This window comes from Eurosta solidaginis, chromosome 3 (assembly GCF_040869045.1).
Source record: "Eurosta solidaginis isolate ZX-2024a chromosome 3, ASM4086904v1, whole genome shotgun sequence".
NCBI classification, from domain to species: Eukaryota; Metazoa; Arthropoda; class Insecta; order Diptera; family Tephritidae; genus Eurosta; species Eurosta solidaginis.
In genome coordinates this window covers 143786136-143804506 of record NC_090321.1, presented here as the reverse complement: position 1 = coordinate 143804506, position 18371 = coordinate 143786136, and the positions used below count along the sequence as shown (strand labels likewise).

General features: G+C 38.7%; 1 protein-coding gene across 9 annotated transcripts in view; it reads right to left on the bottom strand.

Moving 5' to 3' along the window:
- Nucleotides 1-18371, bottom strand: part of LOC137244315 (sodium-dependent neutral amino acid transporter B(0)AT3) — a 598031-nt gene that overhangs the window by 338059 nt on the left and 241601 nt on the right. For all 9 annotated transcript variants that reach the window (XM_067773152.1, XM_067773153.1, XM_067773155.1 and 6 more), the window contains exons 3-4: nucleotides 16529-16761; nucleotides 15878-16452 (exon numbers count right to left, since the gene is read on the bottom strand). In XM_067773152.1, coding sequence (XP_067629253.1) covers nucleotides 15878-16452; nucleotides 16529-16761 — 808 coding nt within the window. The remainder of the gene's footprint in view (nucleotides 1-15877; nucleotides 16453-16528; nucleotides 16762-18371) is intronic.

Genomic DNA, 18371 nt, shown 5'->3' with positions numbered 1-18371 from the left:
TACGGGGACAAATTACCGGCTAATGATCACACAGGACGATATAATGCACCTTTAGTAAATGAAGTAGCCGTGCTTTTGATAGACGAAGACAAGGAGCCTGAGATATTGTATTGCACTGTAGCACAGAGCAACTCCAACGAGTCTGAGCTACATCGAGCGTATGATCCTCTTCAATATGCGACCATGTTTGTAGGAGAAGACGGGTACTGTTTGCACATGCCAAACTGTGATCAAAGAAAATATATATCTTACGTGAGTTCTATGTTCGCCGGTTCATGATCAGTAATACCTGTTTAAATCACATTCATAATTTAAAAAATTTACTAGAAGACCCGGCAGACGTTGTCCTGCCCTAAATTTGGTCTATCTGCATACATTTTAATAAGCTTTTTCCGTCTGACTCTGCCCTCACCCCTCTTCACTTTTTCCTAATCCTTTTATTCACTGCTCCCTCCGTCTTTTTCGCTTCATCTATCTCCATCTTCGTCTCATTCTATCTCTTTCTCAATCTCCTTCTCTCTTTTCTTTTGTCTCAATTCCTTTTCATTCTTCTGCATCCCTTATTGCCTGCCCCAGAGGGTAGTATGTATTTTATTTCAGGCCCAGTCCCAGTCCCACTCCGAGTCTCAGTCCCAGTCCTAGTCCTAATCCCAGTCCCAGTCCGCCTCTGGATAATATATTACTCTGTACCAAAGCACTCATCAACAGCTTTCATTTGATATCCGTATTGTATAAACACTAACTAGGCATTTACTGGCCAACGTTTTGGCCTATATCTCGAGACCATAGTCACCCAGGGGTATGAAAATTACCCTCTACTAAAGCACTCATCAACAGCTTTCATTTGTTATCAATATTCTATAAACACATTCTAGGGGTACTCGGGTCCACGTTTCGGCCTATATCTCGAGAACAAAATCGACCAACGCATCTCTTCAAACACCGGCTACCAACTAGCACACATTTTAGCCTTTCTTTATATATATATAGATTTTTATTTTACACACTTTACTACAATATTAAAAAGAAATGCAGATTTTCGTTGCTTTTGAAATTCGGCTTAAAAATTGCACCTGGAACAACTAAGGTCTTTCCTGTATTAAAAAAAATGTCATAGTACCTCTAAATCGCGGGCTTCCTCAGAAACCCTCTCCCTCCCCCTCTCGGCGGGCCTGGTGATGTGCTATACTGGATATCATTCGCTATAATATTTTTTATTGATAAGCAGGTTGTTTAATTAAACACCAAGCAATTACACGGAAGTATATCCGCGCCAGCTGAAAATATGAGTGCCACTGCGTATACGTAATATTTTAATATTACGTATAAACAAATAAAAAAAATTGCAATAAAATAATACTGTGGCTATAAACTGAGATATAACCTATCCTATATTTCAAGTTAGATCTAACTACATACGGGGTGCAAAACAAAATCAAAATCGGTTCAGTAGTTTAGGAGTCCATTGGCCTCAAACCTGTGACACGAGTTTTTTATATATTAAGGTTGAAATATTCCACTCCGTGGAAATGATGGCAAAGATGATTTCCGAAAGATTGAATTTCAAACGCAGAAATCAGCAAAAACTACGTGCTGAAGGGTATATTCACTTACGTGATGCTATCAATGAAGATTCTAATATTAATATTTCTACTACAGGCCAAAAAGTTATACTTCCATCGTCATTTACGGGCTCAACGCGTTATATGCAGGAAAAAACACAAGACGCGATGACATATGTACGTCATTATGGACGCCCTGATTTTTTATAACATTCACATATAATCCTGAATGACCAGAAATAACTCAAGAGCTTTTTGATTTTGAGTTTTTAATTTAAAAATGAGAAAACTAATCTTTATTTTAACAAAAAAATGCATATTTGGAGAAGTTAGGTGCCACATGCTCTCACTAGAATGGCAAAAACGTGGGTTGCCGCATAGTTATACTATATTGCTTTGGCTGCAGACGAATATTCAATCACACGAAATAGATAGCATTATTTGTGCTGAAATACCCAGCCAACGCCATGACCCACTCCTGTACGAAATTGTGTGCAAAAATATGATACGTGCACCATGTGTACAACATAATATATTTTACCCATGCATGACAGATGGTAAGTGTGTGAAGAGATTTCCCCGCAATTATAGCGCTAGGACGCAGTCTGGCGAAGATGGCTACTGCCCACCTTGATGTACGTGGAACTATGACCAGGATATATTAATTTTGATTACCGTCATTCAGTTAAAGCTATTAAATATATATATGTTAATTAGGGCACAGATCAAGCTACATTTTCTTTTCAAAATACTTCGGATGAAATTCAAAAATATCTCAACTGTCGGTATATAAGCACTTCAAAGTCTTTCTGCCGTTTTTTTTGATTTTCTCGTCCATGAGCGATATCCAACTGTTGTACACTTAGCAGCGCATTTAGAGAATGGGCAACTAGTGTACTTCTCGGAAGATAATGTACGCCGAGTTCTGGAAAACCCCCGTAAAACTACGTTGATGGCATTTTTTGAACTATGCGCTACCGATTCTTTTGCGAAAACATTTCTTTATCATGAAGTGCCGTCTTATTATTCGCGGAGCAATAATACATTTTCCAGAAGGAAGCGCGGAATATCTATTGAAGGTAACCCAGGGATTAAAAAGAATTCGGCGCTTGGTAGAGTTTATAATGTACACCCCAATCAAACGGAATGTTTTTATATACTGTTACGAATATTAGCAAAACTAAGGAGTGCTGCCGTCTCTAAGCCGATGCTAAGCAGTGACGTGAATGCACATCAATAATTCAATCATTATGTATCTACATAAATGAAACAATAACTGCGTCTACATATATGTACCATGTACCTATACGAGCAGCGGAGGGTCAATGCACTAACACATGCATATATCTGAGATACTCCTATAAGTATGCAATGAGAAAAACTATAAAATTGTGCAATTGTAGTTACAGCTGAGAAGTTTGAGAGCTACTGGACTAGTAGATTCTGGAAGCGCCTAGAAGATGTATAAAATTGTGCAATTTTAGTTATAGCTGAGAAGTTTGAGAGCTCATGGGCAATGCTAGTAGATTCTAGAAGATGCAAACGAGGAAACCAGAGAGTATAAAAGGCCGCAGATGTAGAGGCGCTGGAATTCAGTTTGATTTGAGTTGTCAAGCATTTACGACTAAGACGATATCTAGCGAGCAATAGCAGTATTATTTTGAAAGTCAGTTTCATTTAAGCCATCAGTTTGGTTATTAAGCTATTCGTTGCACAGTTTGAGTGTTATTGTGAAGTATTTTAATAAAGGCCATTTATCCATTATTCAATATTGGAGTTATTTATTCAACAGTTTAGCGATACGAACCTAGCGAAAGGGCAAATAAGAGGATTTGCAGCAAATTCGTTACAATTGGTGTCAGAAGAGGAATTGTTGAATAAATTCCAGAGGACAACAAGGACATGGCAAAGTTCAGTGAATTGAAGATCCAGCAACTGAAGAAGGAGTTGGAGAGCCGTGGATTGAATACAAGCGGCGTTAAACTTGAACTTCAGGCATGGCTAAGAGAGGCAATGGAAGCAGAAGGAATTGATGTGGATGAGTGTGTCTTTCATCTTGATGGCGATGAGACAACAAAATTGGAGGAGAAAAATGAAACACCGCAGACAATGGCTAACACAGACTTGAACATGATACTGGTTGCAATATCGGCACAAATGTCCGAAATGTCATCACAAATATCCACCAACATGTCATCACAACTGGAAAAACAGAAAACGTATATGTCATCACAGATGGAATCCCAAGAGACACGAATAACATCGAAGATTGAGGCACAAGAAACGCGTATGTCAGAAATATCGACGCAGATAACATCTAAGATGGAAACACAATTGGAAGAACAGAAGACATATTTGGCATCTCAACTGGAAGCGCAAGAGGCACGTATATCTGAAATGTCGGCACAAATTTCGGAACAGGTATCATCGCAGCTCTTTTTGAAGCTAGAAGAGCAGGATGCAAAAATTTTACAACTCGAGGACAAAACTGATGCCGAAATAGAAGCGTTAAAAGGTCGTATGGAGCAGTTACAACTAAACCGCTCAGCTGTTTCAGCAAGCAATCCAAAGGTAAAAACACCATCATTTGACGGTTCTGTTCCTTTCCAGGTCTTCAGTCTACAGTTTGAGAAGACCGCAGCAGTGAACAACTGGAATGCGGAAGATAAAGTTGCTGCATTGCTCGTAGCTTTAAAAGGACCAGCTGCGGAAATCTTACAGACCATCCTAGAGTACGAGCGGAACAACTATGAAACATTGATGAGCGCTTTAGAGAGACGTTACGGAAGCGAGCATAGGAAACAGATATTCCAAATTGAGTTGCAAAACTGCTACCAAAGAGCAAATGAGACATTGCAGGAGTTTGCTTCAGATATTGAAAGATTGGCTCATCTTGCAAATTCGGACGCACCCGTGGAATATACTGAAAGGGTAAAAATCCAGAGCTTCATAAATGGCATACGAGATGTGGAAACGAAGCGGGCTACATATGCGGGTGTCGTAAACGCAGAGCAGAAGGTGATGAGCAAATCTCCAAGACCACTCAATCGTTAAACTAAATCGAGTCAGCCGCAAGGGGCGACAGCTGGCTCCCGCAATTGAATGCCCCATAATCTCTATCTCGCAGATTGGAAGAAGATCGAGCAATCTTACTGTTGGAGGACATGTGGACGGAAAGGAACATTTACTGACTGTAGATACGGGTGCATCTCATTCCATCATTCGAGCGGATTTAGTCAACAAAAAGATAAGACCATTGCTTGGAGCAAGATTACGTACAGCCCCGGGAGAGGACACCCAGGTAATTGGAGAAGTAGAATGTGAAGTAGCAATTGGGAACGTCACGGTACTACACAATTTTATAGTGGCAGATATTGTTGATGAAATCATAATTGGAGTGGACTTCTTAATCAACCAAGGCATCAAGATCGACATGCAAAGCAAGACGATGCGATATAAGAACATGGATGTACCACTTAATTTCGGCTACGAGAGAGGCTACAGCAGTAAACGAGTGCTGGTGGAAGAGAGTCAGCAAATACCACCAAAATCAGAAGCAGTCATCTGGGCAAAGGTTGATGGAGATTGTGGGACAAACAAATTGTGGGTTGTCGAAGCAGTAAATAAATCAGCACTGAACATACTTATAGGAAAAACCCTGGCTATGACAAAACAAGATGGACGTATTCCGGTAAGAGTACTCAATGAGTTCAAGTCACCATTCAATTTGACCAAAGGAGCTAGTTTGGAAAGATGGGAAGAGGCCGAAGTAGTTATTAACTGTGAACAGCTCCAGGAACACGTTTCATCTAGTAATACTGATCTTTCAAATGATATCACGGCATGGACGCATGGGCTAGAGGAAGCTTATCAGAGCAAGGCAAAACAACTGCTCATAAAGTACGCGAACATATTTGACCAGGATGGTTCCAAACCAAGCCGCACCAATGTTGTGAAACATCAAATTGACACTGGAGATGCGAGGCCGATCCGTCAAGCTCTACAATCATCAAGAAATGAGTGACAGCGGCGTCATCGAACCATCAGCTAGTCCATGGAGCTCACCGGTAGTACTTGTAAAGAAGAAGGATGGAAAAATGAGGTTTTGCGTGGACTACCGGAAGTTGAATGATGTTACGAAAAAAGATAGCTACCCGTTGCCAAGAATTGACGACACTCTGGACTCGCTATCTGGTACGAAATGGTTTTCCACACTGGACTTGAAAAGCGGCTACTGGCAAGTTGAGGTGAAGGAGGAAGATAAAGAGAAAACAATCTTCAGTGTCGTTGATGGTCTTTGGCAATTTACAGTGATGCCTTTTGGACTTTGTAATGCACTAGCTAGTTTTGAGAGACTCATGGTACTGACCAGGTACTGAAAGGACTACATTGGAAAACATGCTTGGTGTACCTGGACGACATCATCGTATTGGGAAAGAATTTTGATGAACATCTTAAGAACTTGGGGGAAGTTTTCCAGAGAATAGCTGGCGCTGGTCTGAAGTTAAGTCCCAAAAAGTGTACGCTGTTTAAAAAGGAAGTAAATTATTTGGGCCACAAGGTAACGACAGAAGGTGTCTGTGCAGCGAATGAAAAGATAGAGGCAGTAAAGGATTGGCCAAGACCACAGAATCTGCATGAATTGAGAAGTCTCCTTGGGCTGTGCACATATTACCGCCGATTTGTACCAAATTTTGCACGTTAGCCCATAGTCTCCACGAGCTAACAAGAAAAAATAAAGCTTTTGAATGGAAGAAGGAGCAAGAAGTAACTTTCCAAACATTGAAAGAGCGGTTGTGCTCTGCCCCAATGTTGGCATACCCGATTCCAGGAGCAACGTTTATTCTAGATACAGATGCGAGCGGATATGCTTTAGGAGGCGTTTTATCACAACTGGTCGATGGACAAGAGAAGGTAGTTGCATATTACAGCCATTCAATTGGAAAACCAGAGAGGAACTATTGCGTTACACGGAGAGAGCTGTTGGCATTGGTAGAGTGCATTAAACATTTTCACAAATACCTCTACGGCCAGCGATTCCGTGTCAGGATAGATCACGCAGCGTTGAAATGGCTTCTGGAGTTCCGTAATCCGGAAAGAAATTGGCACGGTGGATCGAGCGACTACAAAGCTATGACTTTTCCATTGAACATCGGAAAGGTAGTACCCATGGAAATGCTGATGCAATGTCACGAAGACCATGTAGTCTGAATGCAAGCACTGCCCAAAGGCCGAGGCTAAAGAAGACATTATAGATGTCCAGCTGATGACTATAACGTGTACGGATGAATGGGACAAGGAACAACTAAGAAAGTGTCAGCTAGAAGATACAGATCTGTCACATGTTATGCAAGGGCTCGAACGAAACGAAAGACCAAGCAGAGAGGAGATGTCAGCAGAGAGTCCCATTGCGAAGTCATATTGGGCACAGTGGAACAGTTTAGAATTGATATCCGGTTGCTTGCATCGAGTATGGGAGAGTGAGGATGGTCAATGCAAGAAGAAACTGATAGTCGTTCCCAGGAAGAGGACTCCTGACATGCTCAGCGAGCTGCACAATGGTCCAAGTGGAGGTCATCTTGGAATCACGAAGACACTCGAGAAAATTAAGCATAGATTCTATTGGGTTGGTTGCCGTCAGTCGGTCACCGAGTGGATTGCCAACTGCGAGGTATGCAACAGAGCGAATGGGCCCAAAACCCGAAGTCATGGCCACATGAAGCAGTATATTTCATGTGCACCATTTGAAAGGATCGCCATGGATGTCGCAGGTCCATTTCCTACTAGCAACCGCAGAAACAAATACGTACTCGTGGTTATGGATTATTTCAGTAAATGGCCAGAGGTATACCCAATCCCAAACCAAGAAGCAGAAGTGGTTAAAAGCGAATGGGTTGCAAGGTATGGTGTACCAATGGAGTTACATTCTGACCAAGGCAGGAATTTTGAATCAGCTGTGTTCCAAGAAATGTGCAAGAAGTTGGGCATTCGAAAAACACGGAAAACTGCATTGCATCCTCAGTCCGATGGTATGGTGGAACGCTTCAATAGAACATTGGAAGAGCATTTAAGGAAAGTAGTAGACAAGTACCATAAGGACTGGGATACACACATATCGTTATTCTTGATGGCCTACCGATCGGCAGTACATGACACAACGGGCCAAACTCCCGCAAAGGTAATTTTTGGCAATGACCCTCGACTGCCAGCTGATTTGAAGTATGGTATAGATGCCGATGCGGAGAGGAATGTCAAGAAATCCACTGGTGTCTTGGAAGAAGAGCTAAGAGAGATGCACGATCTGGTAAGGCAATGAGCAAAGATTATGAGTGACAAGATGAAAGCGAGGTACGATAAAGCGATTAATTCGAAAGGGTTTCAGGAAGGAGATTTGGTGCTGCTATACAACCCACAACGAAAAAAAGGTTTGTCCCCGAAATTGCAGTGTAACTGGGAAGGCCCATACAAAGTTGTAAAACGGATCAAAGATGTAGTGTACCGCATACAAACCATTGGGAAACCACGAACCAAAATGAGAGTGGTTCATTTGGAGAGGCTAGCAGCGGTTAAATCGAGAGATTTGTCTAATCGGGACGATCAGACTTAGGTGGAGGGCAGTGTTACGAATATTAGCAAAACTAAGGAGTGCTGCCGTCTCTAAGCCGATGCTAAGCAGTGACGTGAATGCACATCAATAATTCAATCATTATATATCTACATAAACGAAACAATAACTGCGTCTACATATATGTACCATGTACGTATACGAGCAGCGGAGAGTCAATGCACTAACACATGCATATATCTGAGATACTCCTATAAGTATGCAATGACAAAAACTATAAAATTGCGCAATTGTAGTTACAGCTGAGAAGTTTGACAGCTACTGGACTAGTAGATTCTGGAAGCGCCTAGAAGATGTATAAAATTGTGCAATTTTAGTTATAGCTGAGAAGTTTGAGAGCTCATGGACAATGCTAGTAGATTATAGAAGATGCGAACGAGGAAACCAGAGAGTATAAAAGGCCGCAGATGTAGAGGCGCTGGAATTCAGTTTGATTTGAATTGTCAAGCAGTTACGACTAAGACGATATCTAGCGAGCAATAGCAGTATTATTTTGAAAGCCAGTTTCATTTAAGCTATCAGTTTGGTTATTAAGCTATTCGTTGCACAGTTTGAGTGTTATTGTGAAGTAATTTAATAAAGGCCATTTTTCCATTATTCAATATTGGAGTTATTTATTCAACAGTTTAGCGATACGGACCTAGCAAAAGGGCAATAAAAAGGATTTGCAGCAAATTCATTACAATACGTTTATTGCTTCACATTATTCGAGGTCCTACCTCTTTTGAAAGCTTGAGGACTGTAAATGGTGTAGTTTTCCCAACTTTTCAAGCCGCTTGCAGAGAACTACAACTTTTGGAAAAAGACGACCATTGGAAAAATCCCATAGCTGAGGCAGCTCTTTTGCATTCGCCGCCAAGGCTAAGAGAGTTATTTTCTATTTTAATAGTTTTTTGTCAGTCGTCAAATGCTGAGTTATTATGGAACACGTTCAAGGATGACTTCTCGATGGCAAAGTAATAGGCTTTTGCGAAAAAGATTTATTCAGTTTTGGGTTGCCTTCCCCAAATCGTGATATTCAATGACCGAAATGCTCTTTTGAGACAATCCTGGGGCGCCCATGTGACTTAAATTATTTAAATTACTCCCTTCAAGCTAATATATCGAGAATGGTTTCGGATCAGCAGCTGACACATGATAAGGTCGTTGACAGCATTGAAAACAAAAGAGGTCCAGCATTTTTCTTAGATGCTCCTGGTGGTTGTGGAAAAACCTTTAATCTTCTTCTCGGATATGCCAGATGTAAAGGTCACGTGGCGCTGGCTGTAGCATCATCGAGGATAGCAGCGACTCCTTTATTTGGTGGTCGGACGGCCTACTCCATTTTCAAATTACCCTTAAACGTGTCCCTCCAAGAAGAAAAGGTTTGTTCCATTCGATAGAACAGGTACTGGCTAAAATAATACAAGAGGCAATTCTTATAGTGTGGGATGAGTGTACAATGACTAACCGAGCACATATTGAAGCAGTAGATCGTACACTAAAAGACCTAAGATCAAACGACAAACCCTTTGTTGGGATAACAATCCTTTTTGCAGGGAATTTTCGTCAGACTTTGCCAGTAGTGGCGAATGGAACTCGAGCTGATACTGTTAGATCGTGCTTCAAATTATCATTATTATGCATTCACCTTGAAAAATTGTGTCTGCAAACAAATATGAGAGCGCATCTTAATGGAACTATAAGTAAATTTCCCCAGGATTTATTAGATATTGGAGATGGTAAAATTTTTACTGAGCACGGCTACTTTATAATATATTAAAGCTTGAGAATGTGGTACACAACGTGAACCAATTAATATCAGAAGTTTACCAAAATATTTAAGAGCTATCCAGCAAGCCATTTATTGGGATATCATTTCACCAAGGAATAAGACTGCAGACGAAATATATAACATAATTCTAGATAGATTTCCTGGCAAAGTTAAAGAGTATATATCAAATGACACTGTTCTTAATAATGAAGATGCCGTACACTATCCAATTGAATTTTTAAATTCGCTTAATCCCTCTGACATGCCGCACCATAATTTGAAGTTAAAAAACCATATTCCAATTATTTTGCTGCGTAACCTCAGGCCATCGACTCTATGAAATGGAACAAGATTACAAATAAAACGAGTGCATAACAATATCGTTCATATCCCGCATACCTATGATTCCAACGGATATGCCTTTCCAATATAAATGGTTACAATTTCGTGTGAAGGTTTTTTTGCAGTCACAATTAACAAATCACAAGTCCAAACTTTCCACAATGTTGGTATTGACTTGTGTGCAGAATGTTTCACTAATGGGCAATTGTTTGTTGCAATATCGAGAACTGGGAACATTCAGAATCAAACTATACTGCTACCTTCAGATAATAAAACTAAAAATGTAGTGTACTCGAAAGTACTTTAAGTTATAGATTTAAATAAATACCACATATATATATTTAGAGTAATTCTCTTTTCTAGTATCAATAACATGTCTCACGTATAATTTGTTATTATTTTGTACAACAATAAACACCTCTTTTGCGAGCAACGTCGCACATGGGCTGCTAGTTTGTTTTATTTTGTTTAATTTGTACGATTTAACCATGCATGGTCATAATTTGCTCATACCACCATCCAGCTTACTTACATCATTAGAAATGTTGCAGGTCTTCGCAGCTGGACGATTCACCTAGTCCAATTGGTAGATATTAACGTGTGGAGGCTGACATTTTCCGACACATATTTCCCCCACTTTGGCATTAAGTGGGACATCCCGATTTTGTTATGATGACATTTAGAGAGCAGCGCACGTATACATTTTCCTGTTTATCATCGACAGAATTAGGTGGCGTAGTCTTTTTCCGTCCGTCCATGTATGGTTCTTATTTTTGTTGTAAAAATCCCTCGCCTGGCTAGAACACTCAAGAAACTTTAAATAAAGCTGTACCAAAAAGAAATTGTTGCTATTGCAGATTTTTGTTCCACATTACAGACGAATAGAATATTTGTGCTATACGCCAGGCTGGGGCCATACATAGAGATCGAAGTTGAGACAGAGTAACGCGCATATCCTTCGGAAGTGTGCATTCTTCTTCGGCGATGTTTGCAAAGCGGGAGCCTGACTTTGAAGGAAATCACAGACTTGGCGTTCGTGTTGCTCTGGATCATACTACACTAGATCTCGTCATAGAGCTTATGCAGATATATTCTTATCTGCCTTGGAGACGCAACTAAATCAATCAATTGTCTTTTGGGATGACTCGGTGCTCAGACGTCTTAAGAAGATATTCAATGGCAGTTCTAAATGGGAAATTTGGCAGCCCTGCCATTTTCTCAGTTGCAACGATTTGAGGATTTTGTTGCATCTTTGTGCATTGCAGGCAATTTCGGATGTATTTGTATTGAAGCAGAAACTGTGTTCGAACGTCTGCATTCGCAGGGCCATGAAGTTGCCGGACAAAACTAAGTTCCTCCTCTAAGCTTTTCAACCCGCCGGGGAATGAAGCTGCCGCCATTGTTGTCCTTCTGCAACGAGGACAATGTTACCTATATTTCAGGATGAGGGTGGCAGAGGTATGACGACTTTTCCGCCGTTATGATGGCTTTCCCACCAAAATGATTACGCTTCAACGACTAAGAATTCGGGGGATCTCATAAAAAACTTTGAGCTTAACGTAACACAAAGAAAGGTGTCAAAGTTCGGGTGTAATCGAACATTATATACTCAGCGTGAGCTTCAATTGTAGATTTCATTTCAGATAAATTACTTTTCTACATAACAGGTGGCACCGCCCTTTTAAAAAAATGTCTCCCCATTTCCTCTTACAAAAAAACTTGATAAGTGAAATATCATTGATTCAAAACTATTTTTTGCTAAGTTATAGCTTATTATTCTAGTCTACGACCCTTTTAAACTTGTTTTATACCTATGGATCCCGAAACATAGAAAATTTCTTAGTCATAATAGGGGCGGTGCCACGCTCATTCCTTTAAATTTAAATTTTTTCCTATTTATTGTTATAAATCCACTCGGGAAATGGAATACCATTGATATAAAGCTCTTTTTGCAAAGATATAGCTTATTTTATTCGTCCACGATCTTTTTAAAAATCTTTTATATAAAAGTGGGCGTGGTCTTTAACTGATTTCGTAAATTTTTCTTCAACGCATTCCTTATAGGAAAGGCAACCTCTCTGCCGAATTTTGTTACGATAGGTTTAACGGTTTTTGATTTATGATTAATAATATTTGTAAAATTGATTTTATCACAAGTGGGTGGTGCCACGCCCATTTTAAAATTTTTTCAAATTTTTATCAAAAGTCTCAATATCAGTCCACATGTCAAATTTCAACATTCTAGGTGTATTATTTACTAAAGAAGCAAGTTTTCTGTGTTTTCCAAAATGTTATATACATAAAAGGTGGGCGTGGTTATCATCCGATTTCGATCGTTTTCTATACCAATATATTCTGGGACCAGATAAGCTCGTGTACCAAATTTGGTGAAGATATCTCAATATTTACTCAAGTTATCGTGTTAACGGACGGACGGACGGACATGGCTCAATAAAATTTTTTTTCGATACTGATGATTTTGATATATGGAAGTCTATATCTAACTCGATTCCTTTATACCTGTACAACCAACCGCTATCCAATCAAAGTTAATATACTCTGTGTGCAAAGCACGGTGGGTATAAAAGTTTTGCCACGGGCGCAAGAAAACCTCACTACGCCACTGATTGAAGTAAATGGGCGATATATGTACGCGTAGTTTATATGGGTGTTAAAGGACTAATGGGGGAACCGAGCACCCGAACTAACTTCGGTAGCGCGCCAACGGCGTACCTCCCGGGTGGTGTGGAAAAAACCAATTTTCAATTAAATTTCAAATAATTTCCCAATAACTCTAAGTCAATTTAATTTCATTTTACATACCAAAACGTTATAATTACATTTGAAAAGTTTGTAGAAAACTAACGTCGTAGGTCAAATTCAAAACCTTAATGAAAACTTTAAGTAAGTTAGACCAGTTTGCTATATTTCCACTCACTGCTCAACTATTAAAGCATTATTGCACTACCCCCAACACTAGATGCATAGACTGAGTAGAAAGAAGTAAAGAAGGCTAAGTTCGGGTGCAACCGAACATTACATACTCAGCTCAGAGCTTTGGAGACAAAATAATGGAAAATCACCATTTAGCAAAATGAAGTTTGTATGACATGGGTTTCAAATGGAAGGTATTAAAGAGTATTTTAAAAGGGAGTGGGCCATAGTTCTATAGGTGGACGCCATTTCGAGATATCGTCATAAAGGTGGGCCAGGGGTGACTCTAGAATCTGTTTGTACGATATGGGTATCAAATTAAAGGTATTAATGAGGGTTTTAAAAGGGGGTGGCCCTTAGTTGTATATTTGAAGGCGTTTTCGAGATATCGATGAAAATGTGGACCAGGGTGACCCAGAATATCATCTGTTGGGTACCGCTAATTTATTTATATATGTAATACCACGAACAGTATTCCTGCCAAGATTCCAAGGGCTTTTGATTTCGCCCTGTAGAACTTTTTCATTTTTTTTCTACTTAATATGGTAGGTATCACACCCATTTTACAAAGTTTTTTCTAAAGTTATATTTTGCGTCAATAAACCAATCCAATTACCATGTTTCATTTCTTTTTTCATATTTGGTATAGAATTATGGAATTTTTTTCATGTTTCGTAATTTTCGATATCGGAAAAGTGGGCGTGGTCATAGTCGGATTTCATTCATTTTTTATACCAAAATAAAGTGAGTTCAGATAAGTACGTGAACTGAGTTTAGTAAAGATATATCGATTTTTGCTCAAGTTATCGTGTTAACGGCCGAGCGGAAGGACAGAAGGTCGAATGTGTATAAAAACTGGGCTTGGCTTCAACCGATTTCGCCCATTTTCACAGAAAACAGTTACCGTCATAGAATCTATGCCCCTACCAAATTTCAGAAGGATTGGTAAATTTTTGTTCGACTTATGGCATTAAAAGTATTCTACACGAAATAATTGAAAAATGGCGGAGTCACGCCCATTTTGAAATTTTCCTTTATTTTTGTATTTTGTTGCACCATATCATTACTGGAGTTGAATGTTGACATAATTTACTTATATGCTGTAAAGATATTAAATTTTTTGTTAAAATTTGACTTTAAAAAACTTTTTTTTTAAAGTGGGCGTGTTCGTCATCCGATTTTGCTAATTTTCATTTAGCACATATACAGTAATAGGAGTAACGTGCATGCCAAATCTCATTATGACATCTTCAACGACGGCCAAATTACAGCTTGAAAAACGTTTAAATTACCTTCTTTTAAAAGTGGGCGGTGCCACGCCCATTGTCCAAAATTTTACTAATTTTCTATTTTGCGTCATAAGGTCAACGCACCTACCAAGTCTCATCGCTTTAGCCGTCTTTGGTAATGAATTATCGCACTTTTTCGGTTTTTCGAAATTTTCGATATCGAAAAAGTGGGCGTGGTTGTAGTCCGATTTCGCTCATTTTAAATAGCGATCGGAAATGAGCCCCCTGGAACCTACATACCAAATTTCATCAAGATGCCTCAAAATTTACTCAAGTTATCGTGTTTATGGACGGACGGACGGACGGACATGCCTAAATGAATTCCTTTTGTCGCCCGGATCATTTTGATATATAGAAGTCTATATCTATCTCGGTTAGTTTATGCCGTTACGGATTACCGTTATGCGAACCAAGTTAATATACTCTGTGAGCTCTGCTCAGCTGAGTATAAAAATACAAGTTGGTCGAATTTCGACCGCGGGCGATACTAGTATATTTTATTCTACTAAAAAACAAAGTACACTAGACTAGAATAATAAATTTATAATCATGGTGACGTGACCAAATATGAAATCTAGCTCATCAATATCTAGATATCTAATAAAATGCACATATGCCATTATGAAATATAACAGCTCATATATATGTATAATATACATTGTATATGCATTTGCATACAAGGGAGAAGTATTAACGCGTTTAACTTTTTTGTTTGTTTTTAAAGTAGAAAATAGACAATAGAAGAATTCCAATTGTTTCAGTTATGTACTTCGATGGTACTTAATTGAACAATCAGAGCTTTATGGAAAAACTTTACTCGCCTCTCAGCAGCTTTACCAATTTTTTGCCTTAGTGAATGTAGTAGTCGGCGGCCACCGTGGTGTGATGGTAGCGTGCTCCGCCTACCACACCGTATGCCCTGGGTTCACACCTCGGGCAAAGCAACATCAAAATTTTAGAAATAAGGTTTTTCAATTAGAAGAAAAATTTTCTAAGCGGGGTCTCCCCTCGGCAGTGTTTGGCAAGCGCTCCGGGTGTATTTCTGCCATGAAGAGCTCTCAGTGAAAATTCATCTGCCTTGCAGATACCGTTCGGAGTCGGCATAAAACATGTAGGTCCCGTCCGGTCAATTTGTAGGGAAAATCAAGAGGAGCACGACGCAAATTGGAAGAGAAGCTCGGCCTTAGATGTCTTCGGAGGTTATCGCGCCTTACATTTATTTTTTTATTTTTATGAAAGTAGTAGTCTGAGAGAATTGAATCAACCAAGTGCAAGTACAATCAAATACTACATAAACAGTTTTTGTATTGAATGAATTAAAATAACAAAAGCAACCAGTTTTAGCCAATAATTTCTAGTGAATATTACTTACAGTTCGATGCAACGATCTACATTGACCGTGGCCTTGAAGCCCAGTATAGCGAAGATCACAACACTGGCGTATATAGCAGTGACAGCATTGCAAACGGAAACCAAAAGAACATCACGAACACAGTTATTCTTGGGCGGATTGTAACTTCCAAATGCTATTAGAGATCCAAATGCCAAACCAAATGAATAAAAAACTTGGGTAGCTGCATCCAACCAGACTGTCGGATCTGCCAGTTTCTCAACCTTCGGCGTATACATATGCATTAAGCCGGCGCTAGCGCCTCTTAAGGTGATGCCCCGTATGAAGAAAATCGTCAATACGATATATGGGAACAAGGATGTGAAGTATACCACCTTTCCAGAGCTCTGTATTCCTTTCATCACAATAAAGAACACAATCGTCCAGGAGAGGAACAAGCAGAGTACAATCCACCACTTAAAACCGCCTGGTTCATCCATTGAAGGAGCAGCATCCAAAGTGGTTCGGTACCAAAAGTAAGCCGTCTCTGATGAACGCGCGCATTCCTCAACCTCAACGGTGCCATTTGTTGGACAGGAGGCCCAAGGCAAGGGATACTAGAAAAAATAAACATACTTATTGTCTTCATATTTAAATTTATTATGTGTTGCTTCTTTTAATGTAATAACTCACACGAAAACTGTTAAAAAGATAAAAGAACACCCAAGTTATTATAACGTTATAATAGAGAGCAACAAATAAAGTAACAATGCAGGAAGATATCCCGACACCACCTAACCAGGGGTGTATTGTATTCCACACGCCGAGTGCGCCAAGACGCATACGCTGTCCAATACCCAATTCGATTAAAAATAACGGCACACCTTCCAGTATCAGCATCGCCATGAATGGTATTAAGAATGCACCTGAAAAGAAAATCAAATCTATAAAGTGAAGCAATTCACATAGATATGTTTATTACATATATGCATATTAAACTGTCCGTTAAAAATAAAAGTTTCTTTGCCGGGCGGAATATGATGAATTGTGGTCTAAAAACAAGCCGTGCTAAGTTTCACTCGAATTGCCACGTTGCATTTGAAAATTTTTAAATCGATTTTCTCGTAGGGTGCATCAGATTAAAAAAATATTTCAAAGAGCTTTAATTTGTTAATTATTTATTACGTAAAAAACTCACATGATTAGATTATGAAGGTTAAAATAAAAAAAAATTAAAAATTGTATTGGGTCTGAAATCTCGCAAAGTTACCGACTTTCAAAAAACAACAAAATGCCATGTTTGTGCTATCAAAAACAGTTTTTATATGGAACTGCGGAAACGATTTTCAAACCACCTCTACATCCTGCCATATAATATTTTTCAATCAGAAAAACATTCTGTTCTGCATATTTAAGATTTGTAAAATAGTATGTTGCGAAGTACCTCCATATTGAGTAAGTGTTTTAGCTAAATTTTGATGTCATATTAGAGTTTAATCAATTACAGATCATATATCTTCAAACAATTAACAAATCTGTTTCAAATGTCAAAGCTACATCGAATTTGCTAAAATGATATATTTTATTTAAGCATATCGATACTTTCCACAACATCAATCGAAAACTTGAAACATAAAACCCACACTGAAAGAAATGGTGCTAGTAAAATCAACAAATCGGTTCTGTTGTTCTTGTCTTAATGGAGATTCGGTCAAATTGATCGAATTACGGTTAATTCGACCGAGGTCTTTGTCAAACGAACAAATTAGGTTAGTCATTTCAACAGAAGAGAAATCGTTGTTCTTAAGTTAACAGAATTCTGTAAAATTGACAGATTCCTGGTCACTCGAACTGATTTTTCTGTTAACACAACTGATCTCACTGGTCATTTCAACAGTGATCAACAGTCAATTCATGAGCAAATTTCAAAGAGAATTTTACGTTCACTGCGCTCTCTACTTTGTATTTATGACGATGATGCCACTTGTTTAAAAAAAAAAAAAATACCAAAATAAGAAAGCCACCAAATCGAAAAAACACACAAAATGGGAAAACAACAAACAACTAGTTTTTCAGTTATAAATACAAAAAGAAAAACCCTTTTTTGAATTTATTGTGCAAAAAATTATGATATACCGGGGCACCTATTTATCGGTATTTATCGGGTACAATTTTGCAACTTCTCCTCCAAGCGAAATGCAAAATTGCGCCCTCTTGTTGCAAAAGTTTTGTTTGAACGAACAGGATTTTTCCAAAGTTAGTATCATTTTGTTCAAGTTTTTACGAATTTTCAATCACACGAACGAATTTAATAAGATAATAAAAAACATCCTTTTTTAATGTTGATGTTTCCGACAACATAAAAGTTTGAGTTGTTTTGGAATAGTTTTAACTTAAAGTGTTACGAAAATTAAACTTCCCGAATTACATGTAAAATTACTCCAGTGGTGAATTACCTTCTGTAATTTGATTCTTTACTTTTCTATAACTTACAAGTTCTCATTTAAAATGTTATGTCAAACATTTATAAAAGTTT